The sequence below is a fragment of the Anolis carolinensis genome, chromosome 2, assembly GCF_035594765.1.
Source record: "Anolis carolinensis isolate JA03-04 chromosome 2, rAnoCar3.1.pri, whole genome shotgun sequence".
NCBI classification, from domain to species: Eukaryota; Metazoa; Chordata; class Lepidosauria; order Squamata; family Dactyloidae; genus Anolis; species Anolis carolinensis.
Genome location: NC_085842.1, coordinates 260360625 through 260380526, shown reverse-complemented (window position 1 = coordinate 260380526; position 19902 = coordinate 260360625). Strand labels below are relative to the sequence as shown.

General features: G+C 39.8%; 1 protein-coding gene across 1 annotated transcript; it reads left to right on the top strand.

Annotated features, from left to right (window-relative positions):
- Window positions 1-19798, top strand: phax (phosphorylated adaptor for RNA export). Its single transcript, XM_003222981.4, has 5 exons — window positions 1-219; window positions 10701-11335; window positions 15840-15960; window positions 17721-17804; window positions 19467-19798. The coding sequence occupies exons 1-5, from the start codon at window positions 115-117 to the stop codon at window positions 19734-19736; spliced, it is 1215 nt and encodes a 404-aa protein (XP_003223029.2). The 5' UTR covers window positions 1-114; the 3' UTR covers window positions 19737-19798.
- Window positions 19799-19902: the final 104 nt, after the last annotated feature.

Sequence of the window (19902 nt, the reverse complement as noted above, 5' to 3'; positions counted from 1 at the left end):
GACTCGCAGTTTCCAGTGCAGGGCTTTGCGGAAGGGAAAAGCGCGCGCGGGGCTTTGCCGGCCTTCTTCCTTCCTTCCTTCCCTCGGCTAGCTGGCTGACTGAGGGGCGGGAAGATGGCGCTGGAGGCCCGCGGGATGGAACAGGACGTGGAGGACGGGGAGATTTCCGACTCGGACTCCGAGATGCCGGTCTCGGCGGCCGCCCGGAGCCCCCAGCAGGTCAGGCCTCTGCGCCCAGAGGGGAGCTGGCTTTCCCTTCCTCTTCCTTCCTTCCGCGTCCCTGAGCCTTAGAGGCCGGATGATGCAGCAGGAGCCCAACGGTGCCCGCCTTCCATGCCGGCTTCGGAGGGGTTTATTCCCTTGTCATGGATGCGTTAAGTTGCTTCTTTCTGAGGGCCCTTCGACACAGCCATATAGCCCAGAAGATCAAGGCAGAAAATCCCACAATATCTGCTTTGAACTGGGTTATCTGAGCCCACACTGCCATATATTCCAGTTCAAAGGAGATAATGTGGGATTTTATTCAACTGTGTGGAAGGGTCCAGAGGGAGGCTTCTTTTCCCACAGCCCATAAAGGCCTTCCCCTGAGGCTCCCAGCCTGAGACATTTAGGGTGCATCTGCATTGTGGGATTACTGCAGTTTGACACCAGTTTAATTGTCATTGTACAATGCTGTGGAATCATGGGAGTCTCAGTGTAATGAGGCATTAGTATTCTTTGGCCCCTTCCACACAGCTGAATAACATCCCACATTATCTGCTTTGAACTGGAATATATGTCAGCGTGGACTCAGATAACCCAATTTAAAACAGATATTGTGGGATTTTCTACCTTGATATTCTGGATTATATGGCTGCGTGGAAGGGCCTAGAGAAAGCTAAAGTCCTCATAAAACTGCAACTCTCGTAGGGCCCTTCCACTCAGCCCTATATCCCAGAATATCAAGGCAGAAAATCCCACAATATCTGCTTTGATCCGGGTTATCTTAGTCTACACTTGGATAATGTGGGATTTTCTGCCTTGATATTCTGCGATATAGGGCTGTGTGGAAGGGCCCATGGTTCCATAGCGTTGCAACATGGCAGTCAAAGCGGAGACGAACTGTACTAATTCGATAGTGAAGAATGCATCCCAGAAGTGTTTGGGATTCTTCCAAGTTTGGATTACCTTGTATCTGCATATACAGTTGGCCCTCCACATTTCATGGATCTGTTTAATGTTTTTTCTTTAGGGACTTCTAAGTCCTTCAGCACAACTCTGTGGTCAACTTCTGGCAGAAGGGAACTATGGAAGAAAGTCATGTTGGAGAATGTAGACATGCCTTTTCTAGGCATTTAGATGTCATCCAGAACAATTCCACTGGAAAGAGTCTTGCTGGGGGGCCTAAAAAGCATCTGCACTGTAAAATCATTGCAGTTTGTCACCTCTTCAACTGCCACGTCTCAATGCCATGAAATCATGGGAGTTGTAGTTTGGTGGATAGCATTGAGACATGGCAGTTAAAGTAGTGTCGAACTGCATTAATTTTTCAGTGTAGAGCCACCACTAGAGATTTTTAAAAAGGTGTTCTTTTTATCAGATTACAACATATAGACTTTTTTATTCATTTTTTCCCACTTTCACAATTGTCCTATGCCTCTAACACAGGTTTCACTTGGAGTACATAATGAGATATCTTGGAAATGGGACCCAAGTCTAAACATGACATTCATTTATGTTTCATATACATCTCACTCACATAATCTGAAGGTCATCTTATATACATTTTTTAAATTGTGCATTGAGACAAAGTTTGTGTTCATTGAACTGTCCGAAAGCAAGAGTGCCACTATTTCAGCCACTTGTGGGCATTTTTGGAGTATTTAGGAATTCTGGATAAAGGATGTTCAACCTTTATAGGTCTGTGCATAGCGACAGATATTTTGTTAAGTCCAGAGTACAGATAACAGCGTCTAACTGTACTTAGGTTTTGTGTGAATTTGTACAGGCAGTCCCCGAGTTACAAACATCCAACTTACAAGCAACTCATAATTAAGAACGGAGGTGAGACAACAGAAAGTGAGAGAAATCTACCTCTAGGAACGGAAATTATTCCTGAAAGAGTTATCATGGGATAAGGTGTCTCCATTGAAGCTTTAGCACCAATCTTTATTTGTACAACAAGCCACATTTTTCAAAATCCAATTATCACAGGGACAGAAAGTAAAGTGAAATCTTCTGAACAAGGACACAGACAGGAAAACAAACACCACAGGGGTGTTAACCCTTCCCCATGCTGTTCATAGCTAGCTAGCTATATAGATATGGCTAGAATTACACTTTTTAAATGTACTTGTTCTGACTTACACACAAATTTAACCTAAGAACAAACTTATAGCACCTATCTTGTCTGTAACTTGGGGACGTAATCTGTTGTCGATCCCATCTGTTTACTTGATTACCTAAGGAAATACATTTAAAACTGCAGGTTTTATTATTAGATGAGAATTTGCATCAGTCAATACAGGTTGAGCATCCCTTATCCAGAAATCCAAAATACAGTAGAGTCTCACTTATCCAACGTTCTGGATTATCCAACGCATTTTTGTAGTCAATGTTTTCAATACATCATGATATTTTGGTGCTAAATTCGTAAATACAGTAATTACAACTTAACATTACTGCATATTGAACTACTTTTTCTGTCAAATTTGTTGTATAACATGATATTTTGGTGCTTCATTTGTAAAATCATAATCTAATTTGATGTTTAATAGGCTTTTCCTTAATCTCTCCTTATTATCCAACATATTCGCTTATCCAACGTTCTGCTGGCCCGTTTATGTTGGATAAGTGGGACTCTACTGTACTCCAAAATTGTCTCGGTGGGTAGCTGAGATTGTGATTATGTACTCATTACATACAGGTTGAGTATCCTTTATCCAATCCACTTGAGACCAGAAGTGCTTTGGATGTTGGGTTTTGTTTTTTTACATATACAGTAGAGTCTCACTTATCCAACATAAACGGGCCAGCAGAACATTGGATAAGCGAATATGTTGGATAATAAGGAGGGACTAAGGCAAAGCCTATTAAACATCAAATTAGGTTATGATTTTACAAATTAAGCTCCAAAACATCATGTTATACAACAAATTTGACAGAAAAAGTAATGCAGTAATTGTTGTATGTCTTTCGGGCTGTGTGGCCATGTTCCAGAAGCATTCTCTCCTGACGTTTCGCCCACATCTATGGCAGGCATCCTCAGAGGTTGTGAGGTATGGATAAACTAAGTCAGGAAAGGAAAGAATATATATCTGTGTAGAGTCCAAGGTGTGGCAAGAGTTCTTTGTCACTGGGAGCCAGCATTAATGTTTCAGTTAATCACCCTAATTGGCACTGGAAATGTTTTGTCCCTTGCCTGGGGGCATCCTTTGTTCAGTCAAGTCCTCATTGTGTTGGTTCCCATCTACTGTTTTGATTTTGGAGTTTTGTAATACTGGTAGCCAGATTTTGTTCATTTTCATGGTTTCTTCCTTTCTGTTGAAGTTGTCCACATGCTTGTGGATTTCAATGGCTTCTCTGTGTAGTCTGACATGATAGTTGTTAGAATGGTCCAGCATTTTTGTGTTCTCAAATAGTATTCTGTGTCCAGGCTGGTTCATCAAATGCTCTGCTATGGCTGATTTCTCTGGTTGAATTAGTCTGCAGTGCCTTTCATGTTCTTTGACTCTTGTTTGGGCGCTGCGTTTGGTGGTCCCTATGTAGACTTGTCCACAGCTGCATGGTATCCGGTAGACTCCTGCAGAAGAGAGAGGATCCCTCTTGTCCTTCGCTGACCGTAGCATTTGTTGGATTTTCTTCGTGGGTCTGTAGATAGTTTGTAGGTTGTGCTTCTTCATCAGCTTCCCTATGCGGTCAGTAGTTCCCTTGATGTATGGTAAGAACACCTTTCCTCTGGGTGGATCTTTGTCTTGACTCTCATGGCTTGTTCTTGGCCTTGCAGCTCTTCTGATGTCTGTGGTGGAGTATCCATTGGCCTGTAGAGCCCAGTTTAGGTGGTTGAGTTCACCTTGGAGGAGGTGAGGTTCGCAGATTCTTTGTGCACGGTCTGTCAGGGCTTTGATTGTGCTCCTTTTTTGACTTGGGTGATGGTTGGAGTTTTTATGAAGGTATCTATCTGTATGTGTAGGTTTTCTGTAAACTGTGTGGCCCAATTGTTGATTGGGTTTGCGGATGACCAGAACATCTAGAAATGGCAGTTTTCCTTCCTTTTCTATTTCCATGGTGAATTGGATGTTTGGGTGGATGCTGTTAAGATGGTCCAGGAACTTGCTGAGTTCTTCCTCTCCATGGCTCCAAATTGTGAAGGTGTCATCTACGTATCTGAACCAAACAGTTGGCTTTTTTGGTGCTGTTTCTAGGGCCTGTTTTTCAAAGTATTCCATATAGAAATTTGCTACTACTGGGCTGAGAGGGCTCCCCATGGCCACTCCATCCTTCTGCTCATAGAATCCAGTGTCCCACTGAAAGTAACTAGTGGTGAGGCAATGGTGAAACAGGGCTGTGATGTCTTCTGGGAAGTTTTGTTTGATTAGTGTGAGGGTGTCAGCTACTGGGACTTTGGTAAAAAGGGACACCACATCAAAGCTGATCAGGATGTCCTTGGTGCTTAGATTGAGGTTGCTGATCTTTTCTATAAAGTGTGTAGAGTCCTTGATATAATGTGCAGTGAGCCCAATGTGGGTTTGTAGCTGTGTAGCCAGAAATTTTGCCAGGTTGTAAAGGAAGGAAAAGGACCTGTGATCAACCCTGTGATTCTGGCCATGAAAGCCTTCGACAACATAATGCAGTAATGTTAGGTAGTAATTACTGTATTTATGAATTTAGCACCAAAATATCACGATGTATTGAAAACACTGACTACTGATAATCCAGAACGTTGGATAAGTGAGTGTTGGATAAGTGAGACTCTACTGTATTATGAATTATCTGTGTTTGGGTAGATGTATAGCGTGAGCATTCCTTATCTGGATATCAGAAAAGCAAAGGACCATTAGTATCTTCTGCTGAATTGGTTCCAAGGCTACACTACCATATAAAATCCAGATTATCTGTTTAGAACTGGATTATATGGCAGTGTCGACTCATATAATCCAGTTCAAAGCAGATTATGTGGATTATCTTCTTTGAGAATATGGATTATATGACAGAAAGGGCCGGAGAAAGCTGCATGGTGAAGTTCAGTCAGTTGTGAGTTGTTGTACTTTTCTAGCAAAACACATTAGCAGCTGTTTCGTAGTGTGTGTTTTTGTCTACACTGCACATAAGCAGATGCATAGAAGGTTATCTGAATTTGAGGCACACAGCCAATACATATGCCGTATATACTCGAGTATAAGCTGACCCGAATATAAGACGAGGCACCTAATTTTACCACAAAAAACTGGGATAACTTATTGACTCGAGTATAAGCCAAGGGTAGGAAATGCAGCAGCTATGGGTAAATTTCAAAAAATAGATACCAATAAAATTTCATTAATCAAGGCGTCAGTAGGTTAAATGTTTTTGAATATTTACCATATTTCAAAGAAAAACAAACTAGCTCTATAAGTGGAAAAGTAGGGGAAACAAAAACAATATGGTATCAACAATAACATAATAATAATACTGTAATAATAAAAACTTAATTTGGATCCCACCCTATCTCCCCATGGGGACTCAGGCCGGCTTCCAACATACAGTAGAGTCTCACTTATCCAAGCTAAACGGGCCGGCAGAACCTTGGATAAGCGAATATCTTGGATAATAAGGAGAGATTAAGAAAAAGCCTATTACACATCAAATTAGGTTATGAGTTTACAAATTAAGCACCAAAACATCATGTTATACAACAAATTTGACTGAAAACGTAGTTCAATACACAGTAATGTTATGTTGTAATTACTGTATTTACGAATTTAGCACCAAAATATCACGATATATTGAAAACATTGACTGCAAAAATGGCTTGGATAATCCAGAAACTTGGATAAGCGAGGCTTGGATAAGTGAGACTCTACTGTAGTAACAGGCAAACATTCAATACTTATATAAACAATGCAGGGCTAGATATAGATCTATAATTATAGACACTAATTTCACATATGCATTTCCCCCTGAAACGTTTGCAAATCCCCTCTGTGTGTGTGTGTGTGTGTGCATTTCCCCTACAATATTTGCAAGCCACACACACACACACACACACACATACATGTCTATATATATTTGTGTATTCATTTCCCCCTGTAATATTTGCAATCCTTATATATACGTAGGTAAGAATATATTCATATCTATCCAGACATCTCTCTTTATGTAGATATTTGCAGAGACTTGCAAACATATGAGGGTAAATTCATATATAAAAATCATGTGTATGTATGGCTACAGATACACAGGTGCATGGATCTATATGTATAAAGGATTATATAAAATATATATAAAATTAATGTATATAGATACATTATGTATATGTACATATAAAGGTACATAGAGATAGCAAAAGCTTACAAGGGGTTAATGCCTATATATCTATAGGCGAGTTTAATAAATATCTCAGGGGAAAATGCTTTCATAAGATTAATGAATATATATTTTTCTTCTTCCTGACTTGCAAGGGTGTCTTTCTCTTATCAAAACATTCCCTTGATTAAAAGCGAGGCAGGCTTTGCAAAAGAAAACACACTGATAAGGTAGAAGAAAAAATAGATCACATATTGCAAGCAATAGCCTGCAGGTTCTGTTGCTGGCCTTGACCCGATTATAAGCCAAGGGAGGCTTTTTCAGCTCATAAATAAGGGCTGAAAAACTTTTCTTATCTTCAAGTATATACTTAATTGATAGGATTTTGGATCCACAGGGAAGGGGGGGGATTAAATGCAGAAAGTATTGGCATTGGCAGTTATTAACTGGCCTTCCACAAAATATATTGTTGATAATACAAATACCCCTACTGCAGCATGCCTCATAAAACATGATAAAATATATCATAGGAATCTGTTGTCCCAATTCTTACCTCTGGTGAGATGCTGGAACTTCCTAAGGAGTTGTAATTTGGCATCTTTCATTCTAATCTCTCTTTAAAGAAATTGCTTACTTTATAATAGATAGTAAACAAAATGTCAAAGAAGGTTAAAGCTGTTACTCCCAGACTTTTTAAATTAGGTATTTTACATATGGATTGTGGTAGAATAGTACTCTATCTTCCCACCACCCTGTCCCTTCCAGTACTCCAGGGACCAATACAATATTTGTACTCATTGACTACTGTTTGTTTGTTTTGTGAAAATTATGTGCGACTAGCCCCTGTTCAGGGACCACTACTTTTGACAAATACTGAGGTACAGAATGCAGAAAGAAGATACTTACTAATAGTGACATGTATCACATTGGAATAGGAGTAGGTGCATGGACCCCTGATGTCGTAGATTGCATTATTAGCCCCTGTAATAGGTATTTCCAAGGCAGCTATGTGGACAGAGTTGGTTTGGGGGTTTATTAGAGGGCCTGATGTCCTTGTGTGTCTGTGTCCTTGTGTGCCCTGTACTAGCGAATAATTGGTTCATACACAGATTGTAGACACACTGCAGCCAGTGGCCTCTTGAGTATGCTGAATCTTCATTTACCAGTAATTGCTTTGGAATCCTCCCCTTATGGGTTAATTTTGCTATAGTAAAGCATCGCTGTACATCTGCTTATGGTGTTTTTCTCTAAATCTGCAGTCATTATCCCCATTTGTGGCTATATAGTGATTTATTCCTCCAGTGATCTAAAAGCAGCAAAGATAGTCCTCTTTCTCATTTTCACAACAATCTATTAATATATGATTGACCAAAAAGAGAAAGTATATATGAAACTAATGGGTTACACTGTTTAGAGAAACAACCATTGGGAAATCAGTTTGCTGTGTCTGGGCAAAGAGTAATTTAAAAAGTAACTTCTCGCTGAATTCATGCAATGCAGTCTGTGGCCTACCCACTACCTTCTGTATAGAGGTTAGAAAAACAGAAAGCTCTCGAAATTTTCAGTAGAATTCTTTCCTTAGACTTAGCTGGAGATTCTTGGTATTTTCGGATGGCCTTCCATCCAAAGCCTGGTGAGCCACAACACATGAGGGAAACATACAATTGACAGGGTGTCTGTGTTGGGGAGGAGCAGTGGCTGCTAACCCAGTAATTCCATAGGCAGGTAAAATGTGAATGCATGGAATTAATATCCTTAATCTTTTTCCATGATTAGCACATATCTAATTCTAAGTGCCATTTCACCAAGAAGTTTGTATTCTATATTTTATATTATTTTCCCTACACGGAGTTCAAGGCAGCAAATAGGGTCTTCTTACTTTACTTTCCAACAGGTCTGTGAGAAGGTCAGGTTGAGTGATCCATTGTCACACAGGGTGCTAGAATTTCTCAAGTTCCGGTATGTCAAAATAATCGCTATACTATGTTTCTACATTTCTTTATCTTTGAAACAGCACTTCTTAGTGTGCTATACATTTTTTTTACCTTATCATGTCAACAATTACTGTAATTTAATCATCAGATGAGTGTCCTTTGCTATTACAAAAAAACACTAGCTGACAAGCCCTAAAGCTCAAAATATATATATATTACAGATTCTATTCATTATCTAATCGAATACACAATCTAGTAATTTTGGTGTTAATTAAAGATTTTCTGCACACTTTATTTTAAAAAGTACATCCCGATACACAACACCATTATATATATTTTCCCCACATTTCATGAGAAATCAATTGCACTAAATACATATCCAATTTTGACAAATGATTAGTTTAGTTATAAATTTTGATCTTCTCCATTAGACTTCAGTTACTGTAATACTTAGGCCCCTTCTACACTGCCATATAATCCAGATTATCAAATCAGATAATCCACATTATCTGCTTTAAACTGGAATGTATGTGTCTACATTGCCATACAATCCAGTTTAAAACAGATAATCTGGATTTTATACGGCAGTGTAGAAGGGACCTTAGTGTATCCTGAGACATATAGTTGTTGTTTATGCTGCTACTATTGTTCAAAGGCCTGGTCCCATAGCCAAGTCTTACCTCTTTTATGGAAGGGTAGGAGAGAGGGAGCCTGCCTGATTTCACTTGGGAGGGTGTTCCATAGGCAGGGGAACCACCACTGAAAAGACCCTGTCTATTGTTCCTGCCAGCCGCACCTGTGAGGCTGGCGGGACCAAAAGCAGGGCATCCCCTGAAGATCTTAAATCCCTCTCAATACAAAAAAAAATTACAATTCTGAGCATTACAAACAACTTCTGATTTCCTTACATTTTCCGTTTTCCCTTTATAAAAACAATAGCTCCAGAGATTGGAGACTTAATAAGAATAGTTAATGTAGAACAAACATTACTTGTGCTCACTGAAATAGAAATTGTTTTTGTCAGGTTGTTGTGACCTTTCAAGCAACTATGTGTATTGTTGCTTTTGGCCAGTGTTAATTGTTTTAAACTGATTGAGTTAAATGTTTGTAAGTGGGAAAGAAGTTGTGAAATATTCTGTCTCCTAACATTCATTTTGATATGTATTTGTGTTACATTATATTTACAACACATTAGCATTTTTTGCATTCAGGATATTTACATTACATTAGAATGTTCAGTGTTTAATTCCCAACCAAATGAAATAGGATCATAGAATTGCTTGCTGTTAATCTGCTATTTTTGCTATATGTAAAAAGGTAAAGATTTTGTCATAACAAAAATAAAAGATGATGTCATTATCTTCTGTTTCAGCCTGTTTTATAGTGTGTGTAATGGTTGTAGTTGTAACAAAACTCAGGATAGAGGTTTCTGCTAAAACATGTTTGCAGTATCGGATATCCTTTAAACTCAAAGCAGCTAAATATTTCATAATGTGGCCAAGATAATCTGAAAATGCTATTCTGTTGCTATTCTGTAACCAAAGCCAAAAGGAAAGCGTAATGTCTCTCAACCCATATAATATGATATAAAATACCGTTTATTTATGTTTAGCCTTCCTGATACCTGACAGTAGCCACGTTTTTAAAGCACCATAGTTGTCAGTACTGACAACCAAACTTCCTCTATTGCAGAAGTTACTCTGCGTTCTTTGACACTGTTGGGTCACCTAAGTATCAAAAGACAATACATTTTCACTATAACAGATAAAACTTTGGTTTTATTTTAAATGAAAAGTAAAATTCAGTTGTAAACGAGCCAGTATGTCTCTAAAATCAATTTGTTTTAACAAAAAGTAAATGGGAAAGATAGTTGATTTGTTAGTAGATAGCCTAGTTGGCACATATTTGACATCAAGACAAGTTGAAATCACGTATTCTCAATTTCAGAAAGTAGTAATACTGAGAAGTGGTAGCTAAACAAGCCATGGGTCTTCCATCTGTGGGCTAGCATGGGACTCCATTCTTCCATCTCTCTTCTACTGCAAAGGAGTGTGTGCTAAAACAAGAACAGTTTCTCCCATTGTGGGGATGGTCTATCTCTTTCTTCTTTCAGATTGAGATAGCAAAAAGACTGAAATGTTTATTATCTGGTTTGCTTCAATAGGTTTTGCGTAATATCAGTATGTCCACCCAGCCACTCCCCACCTACAAGGCGGTGATAATTAGTGCACATAAACAGAGTTCCTTTTAAAAACTGTACTGTTTGTTCTTTTTATATTTCAGAAACAACATGATAGCAACAGTTCAGCCAGATCTTTCCCAAGTACCATTTTACCCTGTGCACCAAATGTCCCTTATCGGACAACCCAAAGTGTGGACTCGAGTGATGAGAGCTTCTCCGATTCAGATGAAGACAGTTGTCTTTGGAAACGAAAGCGACAGAAGTGTTCTAACCTTCCTCCCCTTAAACCAGATCCTTTCCTGATTGGTTCAAACCCACAAAAGCAGGGGAATCTTGGTGGTAAAAAGATTAATAATATCTGGGGTGAAGTGCTTCAGGAACAGAATCAAGACGCAGTGGCCTCTGAACTTGGAATTCTAGGGATGGAAGGAACTATTGACAGAAGCCGGGCTTCAGAGGCTTACAACTATCTTTTGGCAAAAAAGCTCATGAGAGAATCTGAGTCAGAAGTGGCAAAGACATTAGAAAAAGACTTGGATGAATATATGCAGGATGACAAAAAGACATTATCAAAAGAGGATGATGAGGAGGAAGAGACAAATGGACAAGGTCTCTTAAAACGGAAAAGACCAGTTAAGGAAAGACTAGGTGAAAGACAAGAAATGAATTATAAAGGGAGATATGAAATTACTGAAGATGATCCTGAGGAAAAGGTGGCAGATGAAATTGCCTACCGGTAAGATTTTGATCTTTTATCTAATACAACTTTGCCTTTTGTGACTTTAAAGCAATACACAGAATAATAGAAGTTTAAAGGCATCTCATTATTCAACCTAGTCCTCTGCTGAAGAAGAAACTCCCAAAACTCCAAAATTCCAATGAAATTCAGATGTGCTATTATTATTATTATTACTATTATTATTATTATTATACCCCGCTTTATCTCCCCCGAAAGGGGCTCAGAGCAGCTTACAAGGTTCGTACAAGAAGATGCGGTCAGTCAAATAACCTGGACCTGAACCGTCTAGGGCTTTAAAGCTACATAAACAGGGCAGTGTACAGGTACATGCTGTCTGACCTCCTGCAAGCAAAGGCAGCTAAACAAGCCTTTATTCATTGTGGCGTGAGCCAGCAACTTTGATCTGTCTCTTTCTTCTAAGTAGAAAGTGGCATAAACTAAAAGTAAAGCATGTTGCATGACTTTAAATTTTCAGTAGTGAGACAAATCATAATCACTGGTTTACACATCATAATGAATGAACTGTGGATAGAAAAATAACGATTGCTTAGCTCAGTAATGGCGAACCTATGACACACGTGTCAGCACTGACACGCCTAGCCATTTTTGATGACACGCGGCCGCATGCCAAGAAGGACATTTCATCCTTGGCTCCTGCATGGACAGGTGCAGTAGTTGAGGATGAAACATTTGCTGTAGTGTGGCGGCCGCCGCTAGTGGGCAAAAGGGGCTCCATAGGCTGGGCCATTGCCTCAGTTCTGGGGAGTGGTCAAAGCCCAGATGAGGGAGAAAAAAAGGAGGGGGAGGGTCATCCAGGCTGAGCGAGGGAAGGGAAGGGGAGCTGAGGAAAGGAAGTGAGAGCCGCCACCGGCCTCTGCGGCTGGGCTGGGCACAAAGAGAAGCCACTACTGTGGCTCTGAGGAGGGTTTTCGTTGAGTCACATCAAGCAGTGCAGGCCGCGGAGGGCGCCAGGATGGATCCCTGGGTCCTTCAGGGATCCATCCCAACTGGATCCCTGAAGGACCCAGTTGGGATGGCATCCCTGTGCATGGCGCTATCCCCGCCGCTGCCCCAGGGATTTGGAGCAAGCCGTATTTGGATGAGGGAGCTCAACTGGCGCACCAAAGCCACCTCTGGCTGACATCAGGCAAGTGGGTGCTCCCCTCAAGCCCAGGCCAAGCTTACCTGGCGCCCTCCGCGGCCTGCACTGCCTGCGCCGCTTGATGTGACTGAACAAAACCCCCCCTCAGAGCCACAGTAACAGCTTCTCTTTGTGCCCAGCCCAGCCGCAGAGGCCAGTGGTAGCTCTCACTTCCTTTCCTCAACTCCCCTTCCCTCCCCTCACTCAGCCTGGACGACGCTCCCCCTCCTTTTCCGTTCCCTCATCCGAGGCTTTGGCCACTCACCCCAAACGGAGACAGTGGCCCAGCTTGTGGAGCCCCTTTTGCCGCACTAGTGGTAGCCACCATATTCCCTGATGCAACAGGAGGGAGCGGCTTCAAGCAATACGGTACATTAAAAGAGGTAGGGAGGGAGAGAAGGAGGGAGGGAAGGATGCTATATTTTTTAAAATAAATATAGTGTCCCTACTTCACGAATTTCAACTTATCGCAGGTGGGCCTGGAATGTAACCCCCGCAATAAGTGAGAGAGCATTGTATTAAATATAGTTACAATTATCCATTTTTGTTATTAAACTATAAATATAGCAGTATTATTGGGGGGGGGGTTCAAAGTGACACACCACCTGAGTTATGCTTTTTTTTTTTGGCAAATTTTGACACACCAAGCTCAAAAGGTTGCCCATCACTGGCTTAGCTGCTCCCATTTCCAGGACAAACCATATAAGACTAAACCATTGTGTGTGGATTCTGCTATGTACCTGAATGAAAATATGGAATAACATGGATTGCCAATAAGAACAAAACCTGTTTTTAAAGAAAGTATGATTACTATGCATCTATCTACACACATTTATGTATCAAGAGTTAAAATAACTGTTTTCTATATGTTTCTGATTCTTTCTGTGAGTATAGTGTGTCTATTTGTTTAGTCTTGAGTAAATATACAGAAGAAAAATGTGGACCATCTCTTTGAAAGAAGTGGGTTATTGTAGATAATGCAGCCTTTTAAGACTAAACATATACACATCGGCATGACATAGAATAATTATCCTTGAACGTAGTGAAGTTTACACCTGAGCTTAGCTATGTAGGATTATGTTGTTATGTATATTTTTATTTGAAATACGTTTTTTTACCAAAGCGACATTTTTAGACATTCCTTTTTGCTCTGAAATAATTATCATAATTAGCATAAATCTATGAGTCTCACATGTGCGACTCATAGAAAGCAATTTGCTTTGCATTTATTTGGAAATAAATCTCACTGGGGGTTTTTTTGCATACTGTGAGCACATAGGACTTTAGTCTTACTATATTTTGCCCTAATTTTAAATTTGTTTAAAGTTGAATTAATTATGCTTTTTGCACAGAACAAATGTTACATAATACTAATACTGGTAATCTATACCTATAAAAGAGTGATGAAATCACGGCACCAGACAAAACAACAAAACTAAACACCCCACAACCTCGAAAATTGACAGCACAACCCCTCATCCACGCATCAAGGACAAGACAACAAAAAGAAAAGAAAAATAAAGTCCTAATTAGAGGGAGAGGAATAATTGTTTTTATCCAATAGCTGCCAGTTAGAAGACTAAGCTCCGCCCACTTGGTCTCCTAGCAACCCACTCAGCCCAGGGCCTCAGTTTTGCTGTTTAGATAGAAATGGTCAGAACATTAGAGAGTAATCTCTGGTTGCTTGAGAGTTTGCATTAATGCTATGACAGATGACTCATTTAACCGGCACTCGTGGGGAGTGGTTGATGCCAGATAACTGAGAGTCGTCTCTGGTTGCCTGAGAGTTTGTATTAATGCTATGACACTCAACTCTTATTTAACCGGCACCTGTGGTGAGTGGTCGATGCTGGATAACTCAGAGTTATCTCTGGTTGCTTGAGAGTTTGTATTAATGCTATGACAGTCGACTTACATTTAACCGGCACCCATGGGGAGTGGTCAATGCCGGATAATGGAGAGTCATCTCTGGTTGCTTGAGAGTATACTATGACAGTCGACTCTCATTTAATCAGCACCTGTGGGGAGTGGTTGATGCCGGATAACTGAGAGTCGTCTCTGGTTGCTTGACAGTTTGTATTAATGCTATGACAGTTGACTCTCATTTAACCGGCACCCGTGGTGAGTGGTCGATGCCAGATAACTGAGAGTCGTATCTGGTTGCTTGAGAATTTGTATTAATGCTATGATAGTCGACTCTCATTTAACCAGCACCCTTGGGGAGTGGGCGATGCCGGATAACTGAGAGTCATCTCTGCTTGCTTGAGATTTTGTATTAATGCTATGCCCCATAGTATGCCATCACATAACCCTGTATGGACTAAACATTAATATTGAAATGCAGCCATTGAAAGCAAATATAAGACCAATGCAGTTCAAACTGAATTATATGGTCAGCATAGACCCATGTAAAGCAGTCCAAGGCCATTCAAACCGCATTATATAATAATAATAATAATAATAATAATAATAATAATAATAATAATAATAATAATAAGACAGTGTAGACCCATATAACACAACCCAATGAAATGCAGTGCAAGAGCCAACATGGCCAACTTGGTATAGTAGCAGGGTTTGGAGGTGGTTGAATTTGCTATCCAGGAGTTGTACTTCACCAGTATCCAGAGAGCACTGAAGATAGCCAACGTCAGATCTGGACCAAACTTGGCACACAGACTCAACATGCCCAACTGTGAATACTGGCACAATTTTGGGGTCTGGGAATTGTAGTTCACCTGTATTCAGAGAACACTGAACCCAGCAAGTGATGGATCTTGACCAAACTTGGCACACAGACCCAACATGGCCAACTGTGAATATTGGGGAAGTTTTGGGGGAATTGACCCAAGATTTTTTGGAAATTGTAGTCCACCCACATCATATTATTACTAAATATCATTGCTATTGATTACAGCAGCCTGGGGGAGGCACCTTCCACTGACCCCTGTCTTCTGCTGGCCCTTCTTCAACTCCCTGGACAGCAAGGGAGGGGGTTCAATCAGGGCCAGCTAGCACCTCCAAACAAAGGATTCCCCCAGGGAGGAGGCAGCCAGGCTTTGAAGCTCCAAGGCCATTACATGCTAATCAAGGTGGCTAATAACAGCATGCACACCAAGACTATTAAGTGTATCCCAGCTCACCAAACTAGGATTACAATAGGAAGAAAACGGCCACACTTTCCGGCTGCAGGTCTTTTCATTGCTAATCCACCTGGCCAACAAACAAATCCAAAAAGCCACAGCAATGTGTGGCCGGGCACAGCTAGTAGTAGATAAAATGTATAAATGAAAATTTTCTTTCAAGCTGGTTGTAAAATGCAATGACTAAGACTCTTATAGAGCTTTAATTTTCTTTTAGACTTTGTGAACCGAAGAAGGATTTGATTGTGCGGGTAGTGAAAATCATTGGAAAAAAGAAATCTATTGAACTACTGATGGAAACTGCTGAAGTAGAACAAAATGGAGGACTTTACATTGTGGTAAGTGACAATTAACCATGCAGTTTATTAGGATAGTACGCTAAAACCAATATTATTTATGCAAGAGAGAGATTGTTCCCCTTCCTGAGGACATTCTGCTTGTTGCACTTTTTCTGAGTCACATCCAGTTTGACTTCATTAGCCCCTGCAGACTAGCCAAACACCGAAGTCTCCTCATCTATCCTATTCCTTCCAATTATGAGGCATCTGTATTCTTGAGAAAGTGTGATTTTGCTCTTTCTTGACAGTACTTACCTATTATTGTGACAACTTGGAATAATAAGATTAACTATGTGGTGCGTTAAATTGCACTTGATATCCATCTGCTAGTCAATTGGGCCAATCAGGTACTGTCAGTTTACTATTTACTATGTTAAAATTAAGTAAGCCCGGTGAGTGATGATTGAAACGTTGGTTTGCTACATTTTTAAATAAAAAATGATTCCAATACAAGGAAATTATCAATGTTTTCTCTTTTTTGTCTTATGGATTATAATGCTATTTCACATTCACTTTTTAATTTGCTGTTGTTTTTAATTGCTGTTTAGTCTGTTTTTATTGGTTTAAGTTTCTCTTTAAAACATATACAATATAAATATAGGGTGGGCTAGTTGTCCAGGGTAAAACATGAAGAGAAGAATTATTCTCTTGAATTATTAATAGTCTGATTTTTATTCAGTGGGTTATTCATATTTATAGAAAATTCATTTAATATTTCAATGAGTATTGCGATAATTAAATGTATGTAATGTTAGCAATGCCTAGCTAGTTTGTACTTAGCATAAATATCTGATGTGGACAATTAAGGAAGCATAGTGAATCAATGCTCAACAGATGGAAGAAAGGTTCTTGAGATACGATAGAGGCATGGTCTGAGACACTTCTCTGTTACAACGTCTCTGCTTCTTTATACGTTGCCAGACATCAGAACGTTTTTTAAAAATTGTGTGTGTGTGTGTGTGTGTGTGTGTGTATATATATATATATAGTGTCAGAAGCGAACCAAGGGTACAAGTTGTAACATATTTGAAAACACAAGCATAGTTAAAAAAAACTTGGTATTATACTAAATGTCCTTTGACCAGTAGCTCGCCACTTGGAGTGCCTCTGGTGTTGCTATGAGAATGTCCTCCATTGTGCATGTAGCAGGGCTCAGATTACATTGTAATAGGTGGTCTGTGGTTTGCTCTTCTCCACACTCGCATGTCATGGACTCCACTTTGTAGCCCAATTTCTTAAGGTTGGCTCTGCATCTCGTGGAGTCAGAGCTCAGTCTGTTCAGCACCTTCCAAGTTGCCCAGTCTTCTGTGGGTCCAGGAGGGAGTCTCTCATCTGGCGTCAGCCACTGATTGAAGTTCCGTGTTTTAGCCTGCCATTTTTGGAGTCTCGCTTGCTGAGGTGTTCCTGCGGATATCTCTGTAGATCTTAGAATATTTCTTGATTTAAGGTGTTGGCGTTCTGACTGTTATATGAACAGAGGATGGACTGGAGATGTCACTGCCTTGGTTCTTTCATTGCTGGCTGCTACTTCCTGGCAGATGTCAGGTGGTGCAATGCCAGCTAAACAGTATATTGCTCCATTGGTGTGGGGCATAGACATCCTGTGATAATGCGACATTTCTCTTTTTCCCCCAATATATTTATTGAGCTTTTAGTCTTATAGTAATGCGACATTTCTCATTAAGAGCCACATCCACTGTTAATGTGGTGAGAGTCTGTTTATTCTGAGCTCTTAGAAGTTTTGTTTTTCCATTATGCAGAATGGTACTAGGAGGAGAACACCAGGAGGAGTTTATTTAAACTTGCTGAAAAACACACCCAGCATAACAGGAGATCAAATTAAGGTAATTTATGTTCACGTATTACATAGAATTTTCTGGATACATCATTTAACATACTTTCTTTCTGTTTATAAAAATGCATGTGCTATTATGATTACAATTATAACTTTGTCAGATACAGTGCTACTACTGTCCCTGTGGGACCAGTACTCACCGTTTTTGCTTACCTGCCTCTGACAAAATATGTCTAGTCTAGGAATTTTCTAGGTTCTTCCGGCTTTTGTCAGAAATTACCATAGATTCACCCTGGAGGATCTAGCAGAGTATTCAAGAGGATGCCTCTAGGAATTCCTAGGTCTTCCAGACTGACTCTGGTAGCATCCATTCTTTTTAATGGGGTTCGCTATTACCCAGGCTTTCCCATTTCCACTGTCAGTTCAGAAATATGTCCCTTACACATATTCGGGTCATGCTATATTCTCACGGTATTCAGTTTTTAACAGTCATATTGTAGCAAACTATGTTATGCTGTTTCAGAATTTCAGGATTTGATTTATCCTACTGTCATCACTTACTATTTTTTATTTTTTGCACACTAGAAATGCATAAGTGAAATGCAGCTGCATATGTGAAATGAACTTTTCCTAGTCATTATAATTTTATGTTTCATCATCTACATTTAAAGTTCCTGCCAATATTTAAACAATACCAAAAAATATATATAATTATTGTGGTTATTAGAGCTGTCATGCTCATAATATTATAGGTTCCATTTTTGTAGACATGAAACTCCAATTCTGGTACAGTAGACATTTCTTTTGGAGGCTGTTCAGCTTTAGTTGGCTTTTCTCACTTAGGCCTTTCTCCTCATAGGGAAACTGAACAAAAACAGGTTTCACCCACTAAAGCTTGATGCGATAAGAATTGGGTGCTTGGTATATGTAAGCACTTGACCATGCAATTTTATCTCACATGAGTTTGATTTGTTGAGCTGAAAATCAGTTTGGAAAGCTTTGGGGTTTTTTAGGAGTGAGCTTGCCTCTTTTTAAAATCAATCAATCTTCCTTGTGTAAAACTCAGCAGCATTGCAAACAGAGAAGTCTCTCTCCAAAAGAGATTTGCTTTCTTAAGCCTAGCCTTCCGCATTGGAGAGGAGCCATCCTCACATCTTTTTTCTACCTGTGGCCAATTCCCAGTTCACAGAGAATATCATGAGGAAATAGCTGTCATTTTGAGAGGGTAACAGAAGAGAGGACAGCCTGATAAAGTGTGTCCCTCAATAAACATGAAAGTAATTCTGTGTAGACCGTATTAATACTAGACTCTACTGCAGGCATGGGTAAACTTTGGCCCTCCAGGTGTTTGTGACTTCAATTCCTAACAGTCAGTAGGCTGTTAAGAATTGTGGGAGTTGAAGTCCAAAACATCTGGAGGGACAAAGTTTGCCAATTCCTGCTCTACAGCATGGGAAGACCACAAGTCACAGCATTATGTGCAAACCTGTCTTTGACGGCAAGCAAACAGCTGTTTCGAATAAGACATCCCTTCCACTTTGGGAATATTTGATTGTTTAATATTCTGTAGCAATGTTTTTAAAAGAATTGGTACTTTTGTTGGCTTTCATCCTAAAAATGAAGGTTAACCTTCTGAAAGGTTCGCCTTCTGAAAGGGCGATTTATCAATTGTTTCTCAGCACCTCATGAGGTTTTAACATTCTGTTTGAAGGAAATCTTCTATGTTGAAAACCAAAAGGAGTATGAGAACAAAAAAGCTGCAAAGAAGAGGCGGATTCAAGTCTTGGGGAAAAAGATGAAGAAAGCTATTAAGGGACTCAACCTCCAAGAATACGACGATGCTTCTCGAGAGACTTTTGCTAGCGATACCAATGAAGCCCTGGCTTCTCTAGATGACTTGCAGGAAGGACACAGTGAGATGAAATTGGATCCAGAGGATGCTATTGAGATAGATAACACTCATGATTTAGATATCTTTTAATGTACTGGGTACTTGAAATACTTTAATTTTGTGACATATTAAATTGCAGTTTTTACATTTTGGCTATTTCTTTCTTTCTCTTTATTGGAGTAATACACATGATGTCAATCAGTTATTTGTTGAAGAGGGCCTTGTATTTCTCACAACACTAATACTTGAGTTTTCA